Source organism: Ursus maritimus, unplaced genomic scaffold (genome assembly GCF_017311325.1).
Source record: "Ursus maritimus isolate PB19 unplaced genomic scaffold, ASM1731132v1 scaffold_21, whole genome shotgun sequence".
NCBI classification, from domain to species: domain Eukaryota; kingdom Metazoa; phylum Chordata; class Mammalia; order Carnivora; family Ursidae; genus Ursus; species Ursus maritimus.
Window position 1 is genome coordinate 44,738,149 of NW_024424564.1, and position 13,979 is coordinate 44,752,127.

General features: G+C 57.0%; 1 protein-coding gene across 4 annotated transcripts in view; it reads left to right on the plus strand.

The window, feature by feature from the left end:
* The window catches only part of TOM1 (target of myb1 membrane trafficking protein), a 39,576-nt gene that overhangs the window by 10,663 nt on the left and 14,934 nt on the right, over nucleotides 1-13,979 (plus strand). For all 4 annotated transcript variants that reach the window (XM_040637433.1, XM_040637434.1, XM_040637435.1 and 1 more), the window contains exons 2-7: nucleotides 5,865-5,949; nucleotides 8,923-9,001; nucleotides 9,865-10,014; nucleotides 10,309-10,443; nucleotides 10,556-10,699; nucleotides 13,314-13,430. In XM_040637433.1, the coding sequence (XP_040493367.1) occupies nucleotides 5,865-5,949; nucleotides 8,923-9,001; nucleotides 9,865-10,014; nucleotides 10,309-10,443; nucleotides 10,556-10,699; nucleotides 13,314-13,430 (710 nt within the window). The remainder of the gene's footprint in view (nucleotides 1-5,864; nucleotides 5,950-8,922; nucleotides 9,002-9,864; nucleotides 10,015-10,308; nucleotides 10,444-10,555; nucleotides 10,700-13,313; nucleotides 13,431-13,979) is intronic.

The following is a 13,979-nucleotide window of genomic DNA, read 5'->3' on the forward strand; positions in this document are numbered from 1 at the left end:
GGGGGGGGGGGAGGCACAGGTGTTCAGCGCTGCGCCAGAGCGGCAAAGCCGTCGGAGGGCTGCTGGCCTTGCACAAACACTGAACGATCCTCTCCTCTCTGTCCCAGCAGAGGTGAGGCCCCTGAGAGCTCAGGGTCCACCCTAGCTGGGTAGAGACGTCCTTGAAGGGCCCAAGCAGTATGAGAGGCACGGGGGTTCGGAGCCCCATGCCCCTCCACTTCCGGACAGTGGACCTCAGCGGTCTCCTCCATAGTAGGGACTGTGAGGAGGTGACCCGAGAGAAGGTGTATACTGAGCAGCTTGCACAAGCCGACATTCAGTGAACGCCAGTCATTTTGTCACTATTACTCATGATGGTACTGTCGCAGTGCAGGATGACAGTACAGGTCATAGTGACACAGTCTGCCCAGTTGGCAGATACACTGAGGCGCTGGCACTGGGGTAGGGCCTTAAAAGATGAGCCGGGATTAGCCGGCTCATTTCCTCTATGTCGGCACATCAGATCTCACACCCTGTCCTATCTCAGTGCCCAGTCTTTTCTGTCTGTGTCACTGTCCCCTTTGCCATGGCAATTGTGGCCTCTCACTGGGCCGTGCACGTGCAGAGGGCAGGACCTGCTTGGTTTTGCTCATCAGAATCCCCCGGGTGCCTGGATGACAACAAGCGTTGAGTATGTTCAAGAGGCCCCGAAAGTAGCGGTTAAGAGTACGGAGTTGGTAACCAACCAGACCTCGCCGAGTCTGCATCTCCGCGCTACGGTATATGAGCTGTGTGACGGTGGGCAAGCCACGGACCTCTGGCTCCTCACGTTCCTCATCCTCTTTCTTAAGGCTGTGGTGAAGGGTTTGTGTGAAGTGCTGAGGCCCATGCTCGGTGCCTACTGAGTGTCCAGTGAGTGCGCTGGCGGTGATGGTCGCCATCGTCGTCTGGATGCAGACGCCTGACCAAACGGAAGAAAGGCATGCCGGGCAGAAGCCCAGAGGCATGCAAGAACAAGGCCCCAAAGGGAGGAGAAGACAGCCCGTTGCAGCTGAGGGTAGTCCCACACGCCCCTCTCTGCCCTGAAGAGTTCAGGTTTTTGACCCTCAGGCAGTTGAGGGGGTGAGGGGATCCTGGTCAATTTTTAGACGGTAGAAAGTACTAGTTGGATTTATGTTTGAAGAGAAGAGTGTGGAGGTGATGTCCAGACTCGGGGGCGGTGACAAGGCCTAAGAGCTGCCACACTGATGACAGAACTGGGGACAACTCAGAAATGCGTTGAGCAGCTGGAATTCACAGACGTGGTGGCTGTTTGAACATGCAGGGTGGTGGGGAGAAGGCTCTAGGCTGCTCCCTCCAAGGCTGACGTGGGAGCACATGGTCAGTGCGGTTTGAGTGCGTGGCGCGGAGCACCTGCAGTCGTGCACTTGTCCAAAGCAGTGGAAGGAGCCGAGAAAGCCACTGTCTTCCAGCTGTTCAGAGCCCCCCAAGAATGAGCAGGCTGGGGCCAAGGGCCTGGAGCTTGCGTGTCTTCAACGGCCACTCCTGCCGGCTCTCAGCCCAGGCCACCGTCATGGTACTTAGCAGTTCCTCAGGACTGCTCTTCGCCTGACGTTGCGCACACATTGTCTGGCTGAAAAGTCGCAGCACCTGTGAGGCCGGCTGTCTTATCTCAGTTTTACAGAGGTGAGAACAGAGACTGAGTGGGCCTGTGGTCCCTGAGTTAGCACAAGGGGCTAGATTCGTCCCACTCCCAAGCTTCTGCCACTGTCACCACACCAAGCAGACTGTCTGGAGCCTTCCCGGAGAGGTGGTGTCTGCACCCAGCCTGACACGGAGAGGACAGGCAGACGGGGGCCCGTGATCCACGGCCACAGAACTGCCGCCCCAGACAGCAGCCCCACAGCCTGAACCCAGGAGTAAGTTTGCAGGGCCTGGCGTCCTCAGGAGCTGGGGACGAGAGAACAGCTGCCCGGGACCTTGGAAGGTTACCACCCACAGCCCAGAGGGTGGGAAGCCGGTGCTCATTCTCCTGGGACTGGCAGCCACTGCCAGTGTCTTTCTTGCTCCTTTCCAAAATAGCAAGCTGAGTTACTTCTGTGGTGAAAAACAAAAACAAAACAGACATCCCCAGATTCCTGTGGGTTTACGTTTCTGCCCTTAATGGAGTATGCCTACCCCACGGAAATCTTCCTTCAGGTCGTCTGAAAACTCACCCCACACCTGCAGGGAGTTGGCATGCGAGGCACAGGCTGTGCCCATCCCGCTCTGGACACACTGTTCTGCCAAGATGGCCAGGGTGGATCTTGTATCCCCTCTGCCGCTTCCTCCTCTTCCTCTCCCTGTTTGGGCTAACTGAAACCCCCTCCCCCCCGTACTCCCACCCTACCCCCCAACAAACTGTCCTCTGCATGGCTCTGCCTGCTGCTGGCACGTGGGCCTGGAGAACTTGCAGCTCTGCCGAGGCAGGCCTCAGACCTGTGCTCCAGGTCCTCCTGCACCCACCCGATTCCCTGCCTCGGCCTTCCTCTGGCTTCTAAATGTCCCAGCTGCCCCTTACCAGCCTGCTTGCCTTTCCAGAATGACCTGAGTCCCTTCTAAAACCGTAATGTTCCTCCCCCAGGAGAAGAGAGGTGCCCCTCGTTTTCAGGGGTCACTGGGAGGGTCTAGTTGAGGAAGCACCAAGAGGCCTGCTGGTAGGGCGAGGGATCCAGGAGGAGGGGGGCAGGAGGACGTTTCTAGGATGGCAGAGCTCCCTGGCCCCTGCTGACCACTGTGTGGCCTCGCTGCGTCTCCGTTCCCTCATGGGTTCGATGAGGGCAGTGACGCGCACCGCGTGGGGTTGGGACGATTCAGCTGTGTTCATGTATGAACAGCTGACAGGCGCTTGGTCTGTAACTGGGGAGTTAAAGCACCGTTGCTGAGGAAGGACATGTGGGCCGGGCTGACGGCTGGGGAGCCTTCGGAGGATTGGGGGCACGGGAGGAACAGGGTCCCTTCCAGGTTTCAGAAAGCTCACTCTGGGGCAGCAGGGGGCATGGAGGGGGAGGAGCCAGGCAGGAGGAGCGGAGGCAGTGGTCTGCGGGGAAGAGGCCGAGGAAGAGGCCAGTGGCTGGCCAGAGGCAGACGACAAGGCGAGAGGGGATCAGGTAGGATGGAGAGTCAGGAGCTGGAGTGGGCAGAACGTTGTGGCCGGAAGCCAGGGATGACCGTCTTCTGGCCCATGTGACTGGGGGTCGCTGAGGCATGGTTTCTGAAGGAGTAGCAGATTTGGCATGTTTGATCACCCACTATCCCCCAGATCCTCCAAAATGGAGCCTGGCTCCCTCTGCCCAGAGGGGCACTTGTCCGGCTCTTTTTAGTTCTCCCCATGTGGCTCAGTAAGTGTGTGGGTCCCCAAGGGTGGGGAGTGTGACACAAAGAAGCCACACGCAGGCCATCATTGTGGGATGAAGGAGCCCACCTTTCAACCCTTTTAAAGGAAGCCCTCTTCATTCCCTCCCCCCAGCCATAGTCTAGGGAGAAAAGCACCCCGCGCTGCTGCCTGGCTTGTGCCCTGAGCTCCCCTAGCGTCCATCTGTCTGCAGGACCTAAGGCAGTAAGGTCAGGCCAGTTTCAAAACCCACATCACAGAAGCCACAGTTTTAGTGAGCTGACTGCCAGCCCAGCCCAGGCATTGTCCCACAGGGTGGGCCTGCCTGCCCGGCTAGAAAAGGGCTCTGGCTGATCACAGGGCTGGGGCTCAGAGGACACCTCAGCCCCTTGGACACCTTAGGGTGGGGACCACATGTGTCTGGTCCACCATGGCTTCCATCCCCAGGGCCTGGAGCAGGCCTGGCACAGGAGCAGCTGTGCAGCAAGGGAGCGGTCACTTAGCCCCCCGGACCCTCAGCTCTCCCTGTGAACATGGCTCCCGTGCAGGACGGCTGTACAGTCACGTGGAATGACGAGCTGCACGTGCCTGGTCCCTCGGGTGCTGTTGGTGTACAGCTCACGGCACCGTGCTGGCGGGGACACTGCCGGCGAGGGCCAGGTGTGGGAGCCCGAGGAGAGGGCCGTGATGGAGGGGGACTTGGGTAGTGCCCAGCATCAGGACACCAAGGGTCTTACTCCCTGAACCTTAAAACACTGACCAGCCCCGTCTTGTCCCAGAGTCCTAACTAGGCTACAGTGCGTGCCAGCCAGAGGTAACTCGTGTGGTAGAAGGTGGGCCCCAGAAAACAGGGGACCAGACTGCCTGCGTGTGCTGTGGTGGAGTTTATCTAATGGGGCGCCTGGGTGGCTCGGTCAGTTAAGCATCTGACTCTTGATCTCGGCTCAGGTCTGATCTCAGGCCCCACGTTGGGCTCCACACTGGGCGTAGAGCCTACTTCAAACAAACAAACAAACTGGGCTGCCTGAGGATGGATTCTAGAAGGGTGCAGAGGGGAGTGACCCTGGCCTTGACAGCCTCAAGAATGTTCTAGCTGAGTCGGGCCTGGAAATGTTATCAGATTCGGCCCAACCTGAACTAGATGGAGGTCATGATTGCACAGCACTGCGAGTGCGCTAGGTGCCACTGGATTGTACACTTTAAAATGGCTAAGTTTATGTGATGCGACCTTCACCTCAATGTGGAAGAACCGCCGCCACTTACCGAGCACCTGTTTTGTGGCAGGAACCATGCAGATGCCTTGCTGGCATTATTGCCGCTCCCTGGGGGCAGTTTTGCGGGGCGGCTGGTGCCCTCCGAGTCTTCAGACAGAAACCAGCGCAAAGGGCCAGGCCAGCTGCTGGTAATGGAGTCGAGACTTCAACTACACTGGGCCCTTTGCTTCTTAGGTAGAGAATGTCTCTGGGAGGTTTGAAAAGACACTGGTCCGGTGGGGCCCCTAGGACGTGGGGCCGGGGCAGGGGAGACAGATAGATTGTCTCTGTTGTGTGCCACTTCGGAACCGTTTACACTGTAAACTGTGTGAAGGGTTACCAAAAATTAACACCGAGTCGAGAAGGAACGTTCTATTTACGAAAATAAAACAAAACACTGTCTCCATAGTGTCGTGTCAGAAACAAGCACCCTAAGGCCAGGTCCACTGGATTTCTGGCCCCACTCATCGGATGGGTAGACTAAGCTGAGGCCACCTCAGTGGTCAGAAGACAGTGACACTCCCGGCCTCAGTGTGGCTACTATGAGACTTAAGTGACGTACTGTACGATTCCATGTCATGAGATATCTAGGGAGTCAGAATTGCAAAGACAGTGTAGTGGTGGGGGCGCCTGGGTGGCTCAGTTGGTTAAGTGGCTGCCTTCGGCTCGGGTCGTGATCCTAGGATCCTGGGATCGATCCCCGCATCGGGCTCCCTGTTCAATGGGGAGTCTGCTTCTCCTTCCTCTACCCCTCCCTCGCACTCATGCTCTCTCTCTTGCTAATAAATAAAATCTTTAAAAAAAAAAAAAAAAGATGGTGTAGTGGTGGTTAGCAGGGCTGTGGGAGGGGAGATGGGGAGTTAGAGCTGCAGATTTAGAAGATGCAAAAGGAGGTGGGGGTGGCTGGCGGCGATGCCTGCACAACACTGAGTGTATTCGATGCCGCTGAACTGTACACTTAAAAGTGGTTGGGATGGCAAATATTATGTGCATTTTAACATAATTGAAAAAGTAAAAATACTATAAAGTATTTTTAAATACTTTTAAATCTTAAAGCCAAAAACACATTAAATGACAAAACGGGACAAGGTAGGTAGCCTTTTGCATGGCGCCCGGCCCTTCTTGGGTGCCCAGAAAGTATCCGTTGTCCTCCTCCTCCCTGGCTCTTCCCGCCCTGGCCCTGTACCACACCCCTGCACACAGCTGAGTTTGTCCATCTGGATGCCCCTACACTGTGACTTGTGGTTTCTCCTCCACAGAGAAGGCGACAGATGGCTCCCTGCAGAGCGAGGACTGGGCCCTCAACATGGAGATCTGCGACATCATCAATGAGACAGAGGATGGGTAAGGCCTACAGGGGAGGCTGGGGGTAGGGCATGGGCATGGCCCACTACAGCCCCGCCTGCCCTCCGCCACGGAGCAGTCCCATCGCACCCCCTCCTGTGGCGCACAGGTAGACCCCCTGGTGGCCCTTGGTGCCAGGAGGGCTACAGACATCATCTGAGTCCCACCCTAGGCAGCAGTGTGGCATTTTAGGCATTTGGGAACCAAGATTCCACCCAGCCCTCTCATGAAATAGACGAGAGAGAGAGACACGCCTGGGGACTGCCAGCCCACGTGTGTCTCTCAGCAGCAGCCTGGCCAACTGGACCTCTTAGCATGTCACCTGGGCCACATCCTCCTGGGACAAGGCCAGCTGGCAGCCCCTGGCACTGGGACATGGCCCCAAGCACCGTTCTGCATCCTGTGGGCTGGAATGGGCAGGGGGTACTCCCAGGTTTTTCTGTGAGCAAGAACAGACTTTTATTTCCTTAAGATCTGGGTCCAGAGGCACTGAAAGGCAGTGACGGTAGAGCAGAACTGAGAGCCCATAGGCGTTAGCCTTTGCCGAACATTTCCAGTACGCAGGTTACACCAGGGCACGCGCTGTGGAGGAGGCATCGTGGCAGTGGGCTCTTGGTCTCAGCTGTCACTGACCAGCTGTGTGACCTGGGGCAAGTCACTGTACCTCCCTAGGTCTTTATCCTCAGAAGGAAAGCTCTTTTAGATTCTTCCAGCAATAAGCCCAGGGTTCTGAGGGGAGCAGACAGGGAAAGCAGGGTCACTGTCCTTCTCAGGAAAACCCAGGAAGGGTGGGATGTGGTGTGAAGACCTCAGTGATCGGGAAGGACGGCCTGACAGGGCTTTTGTTCAGGAAAATCAGAATCAACAGCCGGAGCAGACCTCACTTCTGTCTCCGTTTCTCACTGGGATAATCCAGTTGGCCTGCGAGGTCGCTCTCAGCCCAGTAGTGCTTTGTGGGGAGAGGGGTCCGCTGGAAGCAGGCAGCTTCCAGCATCCCCAGTGGTACATGGTGGGCTTGCCAAGCAGCTAGTAGGGGACGCATGCACCACCCCTGGCCTTCTCCAAGGAAGCTGAAGAGTGGTGGGCAGACGACAGTGGCAGGACCACTACGATAGAAGATAGAGGGCAGAAATGCTCACAGAGCCTCTGAGAAGGCCTGGGGGCTTCACGGGCGTCCTCAGAGAAGCAAGTCCCTGTCTCCCTTATAAACGCTGGCAGAACTGGGGCTCAGGCACGGCTGGGTTCAGGTGCGTGCTATTCATTTGTACACGTCCTGTGTTCCCGGCACTGCGTGAGGCACTAGGGACCCAGCAGTGAGCAAAGTAGATGTGACCCTTGGCCTCACCAAGCTTGTCATCTAAACTTGAGTCTCTGGTCTACCGCGCCTTGGCCTCCTTGTCATCCGCTCTGTGCTCCTAGCCGGTTACTAAACACAAGCAAGAGGCCCACAGCAATGGCCCCTAAGCCGGGACCTCTGATTCCCAATGCCATGCCCTTTCTCTGGGCCACTCTATGAGAAGCAGAGACAAGTTCCTTTAGAGAGCTGAAGTGGCCACAGGTGAGGAGTCCTGAGGGTGAGGAGGGGCCCCAGGGCATTAGGTTGAAAACTGCCCTCACACTTCTGGGACAGGGGCCCACCCCATCAGGGACCATGGTGCATGTCCTCTCTGTCACAGCCTTGATAGGCCTCCATGGCTCTTCCCCACCTTGCCTGCTGCCTTCACTCTTGTTGGGGGACCCGTGTCCGGGTTCCTGCCTTTCCTGACCTGCCCTTGATGGGGTCAGCACTGAACAGAAAGATGCCTGGCAGACAGCAGGACAGGCCCCAGGGGCCACTCACCAGCCTAGAAAATGTTGCTCACACTCCTGTAGTGTGCTGGGCCCTGGGGAGCAGAGTTGTCAAAAGGGGACCCCATCCCCCCCTCTGGGAGGCGGCCTCTTTGGCCAGGCAGCCCCCGATGGGTGCTGTGTGGCCGTGCACACCAGGGACATGGGGGGCTGGGAAAGAGTCGTGGGTGAGGCGGATTTTAGCTGAGCCTTCACCAGGTAGTTGTGGAAGTTGGGGGCCACAAACGCTTTTAGGCCAGAGCAGTCGGGGCAACACTGATTTCACCTGTACGGTGCTGAAGGGTAGGATGCAGGAGTGAGGCGGTATGGGCAACAGATGGGGCAGGGGGAGCAGACGGCCATCAAGGCCTTCAGGGCTCCCCCTGCGCTTAGGTGTATCCACTCTCCCTTCCGTGACCACTGGGCCTCTTCAGCCTCTCCCTCTGCCTCTGCACACGGCCTCCACTCAGTCCCTCCCATCTCTGCCTGAACTACTTCCCCTGCTCCCCGCAGCTGGCTTCATCTCGTCCTTCACACCGAGTTGCAACACCACCTCCTCAGAGAGGACTCCTCTGAGCCCCGCTCCCCGACACCCACTCACTCCGACTGCAGGCCCGTGTTCTTTCCCACCTAGATGTGGGTCTCCATGGAACACGTGGCCCAGCACAGTGCCAGCACGTGTGGCTACTTAGCCGAATAGAAGGATGGGTGGAGAGAGGAAGTGGCCAGGAAGGGGCGTTGGGACTCTATGCTGGCAGGCGATTGGTTCTTAAACCTCAGTATGTACAGGGCGCCCCTGGGGGCCTCCCTGAGAGCTTGGTTCAGGGGTCTAGGGTGGGAGCCCGGGGTTTTGCATTTTTAACACATCCTCACACCTCCCCACAAGGGGATTCTGGTGCAGGGGCCCCAGGGTCCACGCAGAGAATCTCTGCCAATATTTATGATCTACTGAGGACTTCGGTGGGGCAGGCAGTTTGTGTTGTGATTAGAACATGTGTGTTCAAAAGGAAACAGGACACAGGGAAGACAGATAAACAAAAGCCATCCCTGTGTTCCAGTGCCTCCTGGTCTTAGGTAGGCAGCCCCACATGTTGGCTAAGAAGGTTCCATTCCTCAGCCCATCTTTCCTTTTGCCCTTCTGCCCAGTCCCAAAGATGCCTTCCGAGCAGTGAAGAAGAGAATCGTAGGGAATAAGAACTTCCACGAGGTGATGCTGGCTCTCACGGTGAGTGCCCCATCCATCCGTCCATCCGTGGTAGATCCACACGTCCCCCAGGCCCAGCAGGACTCCAGCCACCCTGCGGCTCCTCTTCCAAGGGCTGGGAAGGAAAAGTCTGTGGGCAGAGCGCTGTCCTGTCTACAGTGTCGGCAGACACGGAGTGGCAAGAGAGGCCATTTGGAAAAGTTCTCTCCAGCCTGTAGGCATGGGGAGCAGACCCACCGAGGCCCACATCCCTCCAGAGGACCTGCCAGGTGACACAAAAGCTCACTGAAGCCAGACGTTGGTGGGGCAGAAAGCCTGGCAGGCCACACTGGGTGCTGCTGACTGGCACTTGGGGTCTTGAAAACTGAGCATAAAGCAAATGCCAGCAGCTGAGAACAAGCCAGGCGAGAGTGGGCAACCTGGCTGCCAGAGGGGTTTGGCTGGGATGGAGACGAGAAGAGGGCTCATATGCGGTGAATCCGGCTCCCTGGAAGAGCAGGGCACCTCCTGCTGGGATGTGGGAGTAGGATCGAGGAGGGAGGTTCAGCGCCTTTTTTCTGGGGCTTCAGGGTCACCATAGGATTATGAAAGTTAACTTTGGTTTCCACTAGGAGAGCTACCTTCCCTCCAGGCCGTGGTGCCCTCAGAAACAGCATCAGGGCAGGCTTCTGTAGGCACCGCGGCCACTCCAGGGGGCCACTAGCCAGCACACCAGCCCCCGAATCGGGGCACTGTCCCCCCTTCTCCATGTTCCAGGGTCTCACTTGAGGGACCCCCTCCCGTACTCAGCCTGTCCTCTGGGATGGAGGCAGAGTGCAAGGGTGGGCGTCCTGGACGCCCCCCCATCCGCAGATGAGCGCTCATGGGCCCCTCCCGGCCTCCAGGTCTTAGAAACCTGCGTCAAGAACTGTGGGCACCGCTTCCACCTGCTGGTGGCCAGCCAGGACTTCGTGGAGGGCGTGCTGGTGAGGACCATCCTGCCCAAGAACAACCCACCCACCATCGTGCACGACAAGGTGCTCAACCTCATCCAGGTGAGTGCGGCGGGCCGAGCTCCGGGCCCTGGCCGGGGAGAGAGGTGCCCCCGCCATTGCTGCTCTGTGTCCCTGTGCTTCCGTCTGTTTCTTGGGTGGGGCCGTCTTGGTTGTCCGCTGACTGGAGGTTCTGAGTGTGGGGAGGCCTGGTTCGGTGGGGGGCTGTCCAGCCACCATAGTCTAAGGACCAGCAAGTCGACGAGAGAATTTCTGTTCTCCAGGGGGCGGGGAGGTGGGCTCGCAGGGGAGACGGTGAGCAGTGGTTACCGGCCGTGTCCCCTTGTCCCCTCTCAGTCCTGGGCTGACGCGTTCCGCAGCTCACCCGACTTGACAGGTGTGGTGGCCGTCTACGAGGACCTGCGGAGGAAGGGCCTGGAATTCCCAATGACTGACTTGGACATGCTGTCGCCCATCCACACACCCCAGAGGGTGAGGAGACACAGCCGGTGGGAGCAGTGGGAAGGGAAGGTGGGGGAGTCACCCTGGCTTTTCCCCAGCCACCCGCCCCCCAGCCTTGCTGATCCAGTTTTCTACCGTCTAGACCGTGTTCAGCTCAGAGCAGGCATCAGGGCAGAATTCTGTGGGCACAGATGCCAGCCATGGAGGAGACTCCACCCAGCACACCAGCCCTCTGCCCATCCCGGCCACACCCAGTGACACACCCATCACACCAACCCCTGAGCAGGTAAACAAGCCTGAGTCAGAGCCACGCGGGTCAGGGAGGGCCCCTCTCAGTCTGAAAATTACCATCCACATAGCAGCCCCATGGGGTATGTATCATTCTTCCTGTTCCAAAGATGAGGCTTAGATAAACTCACTTCCCAGAGCCACACACAGCTCATCAGAGATGGTGGTGGAACTCAAGCTCAGGTCTGCCTGACTCCCAGGAGCCTCTGTCCAGCACCTCGGCCAGCCATTCTCCAAACCGTGTGGTCCGCGGAGCCCTTCAGGCAGCACCCGGGATGGGGTAGGGGGTGGGGAGTGCCCAGCAGGCAGCCTCTTCAACAGCATCTCCATTTTCTTTGTGGGGTTCATTTATGCATTCAAATAAGATTCCATTTGAACAGAGGTTCTGGCTAAAAACAGTTCTAAACCATCTGCACACAGAAAATTTTTAAACCCCTTTGCACCATGATGCTGCCCACCAAGCCCCAAGAAGAAGGTTTGAGGTGTAGTGTGAGATTCCAGGGACCGGGGGTCTGGGGCAGGTTTTCCCAGGGCTCTCTGAGTAGTTTTGCAGGCTTACCCGCCAGAGACTCACGGCCACTGACTTAGCTTCTGTCCCTCGGTTTCTTCCGCCAGGAACCGGGGGGCAAGGCCACCTGCTGAGATTGTCTGCCCCAAGAAGGGGCGTCTACCGCCATGGCCAGCGTGCTCTGGGTGTGCACTTGTTTTATTTATTTGTTTGTTTGTTTAAGTAGTCTCTGCACCCAGTGTGGGGCTCGAACTCACAACCCTGAGATCAAGAGTTGCACACTCTTCTGACTGAGCCAGCCAGGCGCCCCAGTGTGCTCTCATTTTAGCCATGCTGTTGGGATGCAGGTCGAGGCCTTACGTGGTTGGGGTGCCCACTTTTGAGGCGTGTTAAGGACTTCAGAGCCATCCTTTCAGCTAAGTCTGAAAGCTTAGCTGCTGAAGGTACTGGCAAGAGAGACACAGGTGTGTGATGGAAACAAATTTGACCTTCCACAGCACACCTGCTGATCTCCTACACTGTCTCATTTGGGTTTATGAACAAACCTGCCAAAAGCCCTTCCCACCCCAGCCCATCTGAAGAGAGACTTCTGTATTTGATACCTTATAGCAAGTTATAAAATCACCTCCCAGACTTACAAGTATTACTAGAAAAGTTTTCCTGACTGGACAAATAATTAAAGGTATATAAAAATCGTAAAATCACCCTGTGATCCAAATTTATGTAACTAGGTTATGATAACCATCTTACCTAAAGTCTGGCATCTGCGTGGATTAAGACTGATTACATCCAGTGCCAGAAGGCTCTTGCAAAACCAAACTGAGTAGGCGTTCGTTTCCAGCTCCCCTTCTGTCTCCTGGGGCATCTTAAGGCTTTCAGGCATGCAGTGATATCACTCCCAGACTCCGTTGTAATTAGGTCCCATCGGACCCGGACACACTGGGCTTGTGGTCAGTAGTTCTTCCACTCATTTGTACCGAGAGTGTTCATTAGATAGGCCAAGCACACCGAACATGTTGCAGGGTTTGGAATGTGTCTGTGGACCACAGCGGATGTACTGCCTGTGTCCGCTTCCCCATTTCTTCACCTGTAAAGGCTGGGATAACGGTGTGTGTCTCATAAGACTGTGGTAAAGTTTAATTAATAAAAGTTAAATGCTTGGCACTTAGTAGGTGGTCAGTAAATGGTAGCTGCTCTCACAGGCATCGTGAATTTATATAGTGACACTCCTGAAATCAGTGACGTCACATGCATTTCTCAGAATGTAGGCCACATGATCCTAGCTCCATGCAGTATTCCATGGCAAAGGGTTCCTTGTCCGGATTCATTTTAGAACTTCCGTGCCGATTGCTTCCTGGACATTCACAGGATCTGCAGTGCTCCTAAGGGGACCAAGCACCGCACAGAGCCCCGCAGCACAAGACGTTGTACCCGTGGCCCCTCACCACCTTCCCTGTGTCGGGACTCTGCGGCTTGGTTTACACCGACCGATTCCCCAGGCCAAGACCTTGGAACCCTTTGATCTCTGAAGACCTGCTAATGTCTTTTTAACCAGTGCTACATGTCACTGTCGTACTCAAGGTGGGGGTGACACTGGGTCTCACCCTTGGAAGAGCCCAGGACACCAAAACAGACCAGGAGGAGCGGGCCCAGAGCGAGACCAAATCCCGTCCTCACAGGACAGGAGAGGGGAGTAAAAATCCTGCTGTCCTAGGAGACGAAGAGTGGGAAACGGGCCTGCCCTCCAGGGCCTCGTTAGCTGCCGCCGGGGACCCGGGAGATGCTGGTGCCTTCCAGCCATACTCTGTGGTGCATTTACTCTCAGCTCCACTGCTTTTGGCATTCCCTGAACCAGGCTCCCCAGCTTGGAGATGGTAACGGTTGGTAGCACCTCTGTGAGGGGGCCTCGGGGGGTGGGGGCAGCCCAGCACAGGCCTCGTAGTGCAGGGCTGTGGCTCAGGAGCCTAGAAGGTACTGGCAGGTCGGCTCCTCTGGGTGCTCCCTCCACCCCCCCGACCCCAGCTCCTGGCACCAGGCTCTCTTCGCTAGTGATCATGGCTCTGGACCCCGGGCTTCGCTCACCAGGACCGACCGTGTGTTTCAGATCGCGAAGCTGCGCAGTGAGCTCGAGATGGTGAGTGGGAACGTGCGGGTGATGTCGGAGATGCTGACGGAGCTGGTGCCCACCCAGGCAGAGCCTGCAGACCTGGAGCTGCTGCAGGTGAGCAAGTCCCGTCCGCCCCCAGGTGACCTCCCGCGCGCTTGCCCACACACGTGTCTTCCCCAGCCGTGGCTTGCTTGGAACTCCGTGTTCACAGTGGCAGAGGTTGAAACCAGGGACTTTGGACTCCATCGTGTTGGAATTCAGGGCTCTGGCATTTCCTGGTTTGAACAAAATAGCTCCTCTTGCCTCAGTTTCGTCATCTGTAAGATTGTTCTGATTTCCCCCTCTCAGAGTAGGGAGCTTAGCGGGCCGGTGTAAGAGCAGTCCCGGCTTTGGGAGGAAAAGGCTCTCGGGCCCCAGGGCCAGTGGGAGCCACGGGTTTCCACTCCACGTGTCACACGATATTCCCACAGTCCCATCCCCATCTGGGGACCACCAAAGGCCCTACCCTACCTGTGGAGGTCAGTTCATAGAGGTACCAGGAAAGCTGGGGGACCCCAAGGCCCAGGAGTCACCTGGTGGGAGTGACTTGGTTTCCGTGGTGACAGCTCATAGATAATGAGCACTTCCGGTGCCCGGGCTCTGATGCAGACACTTGATGTGCGT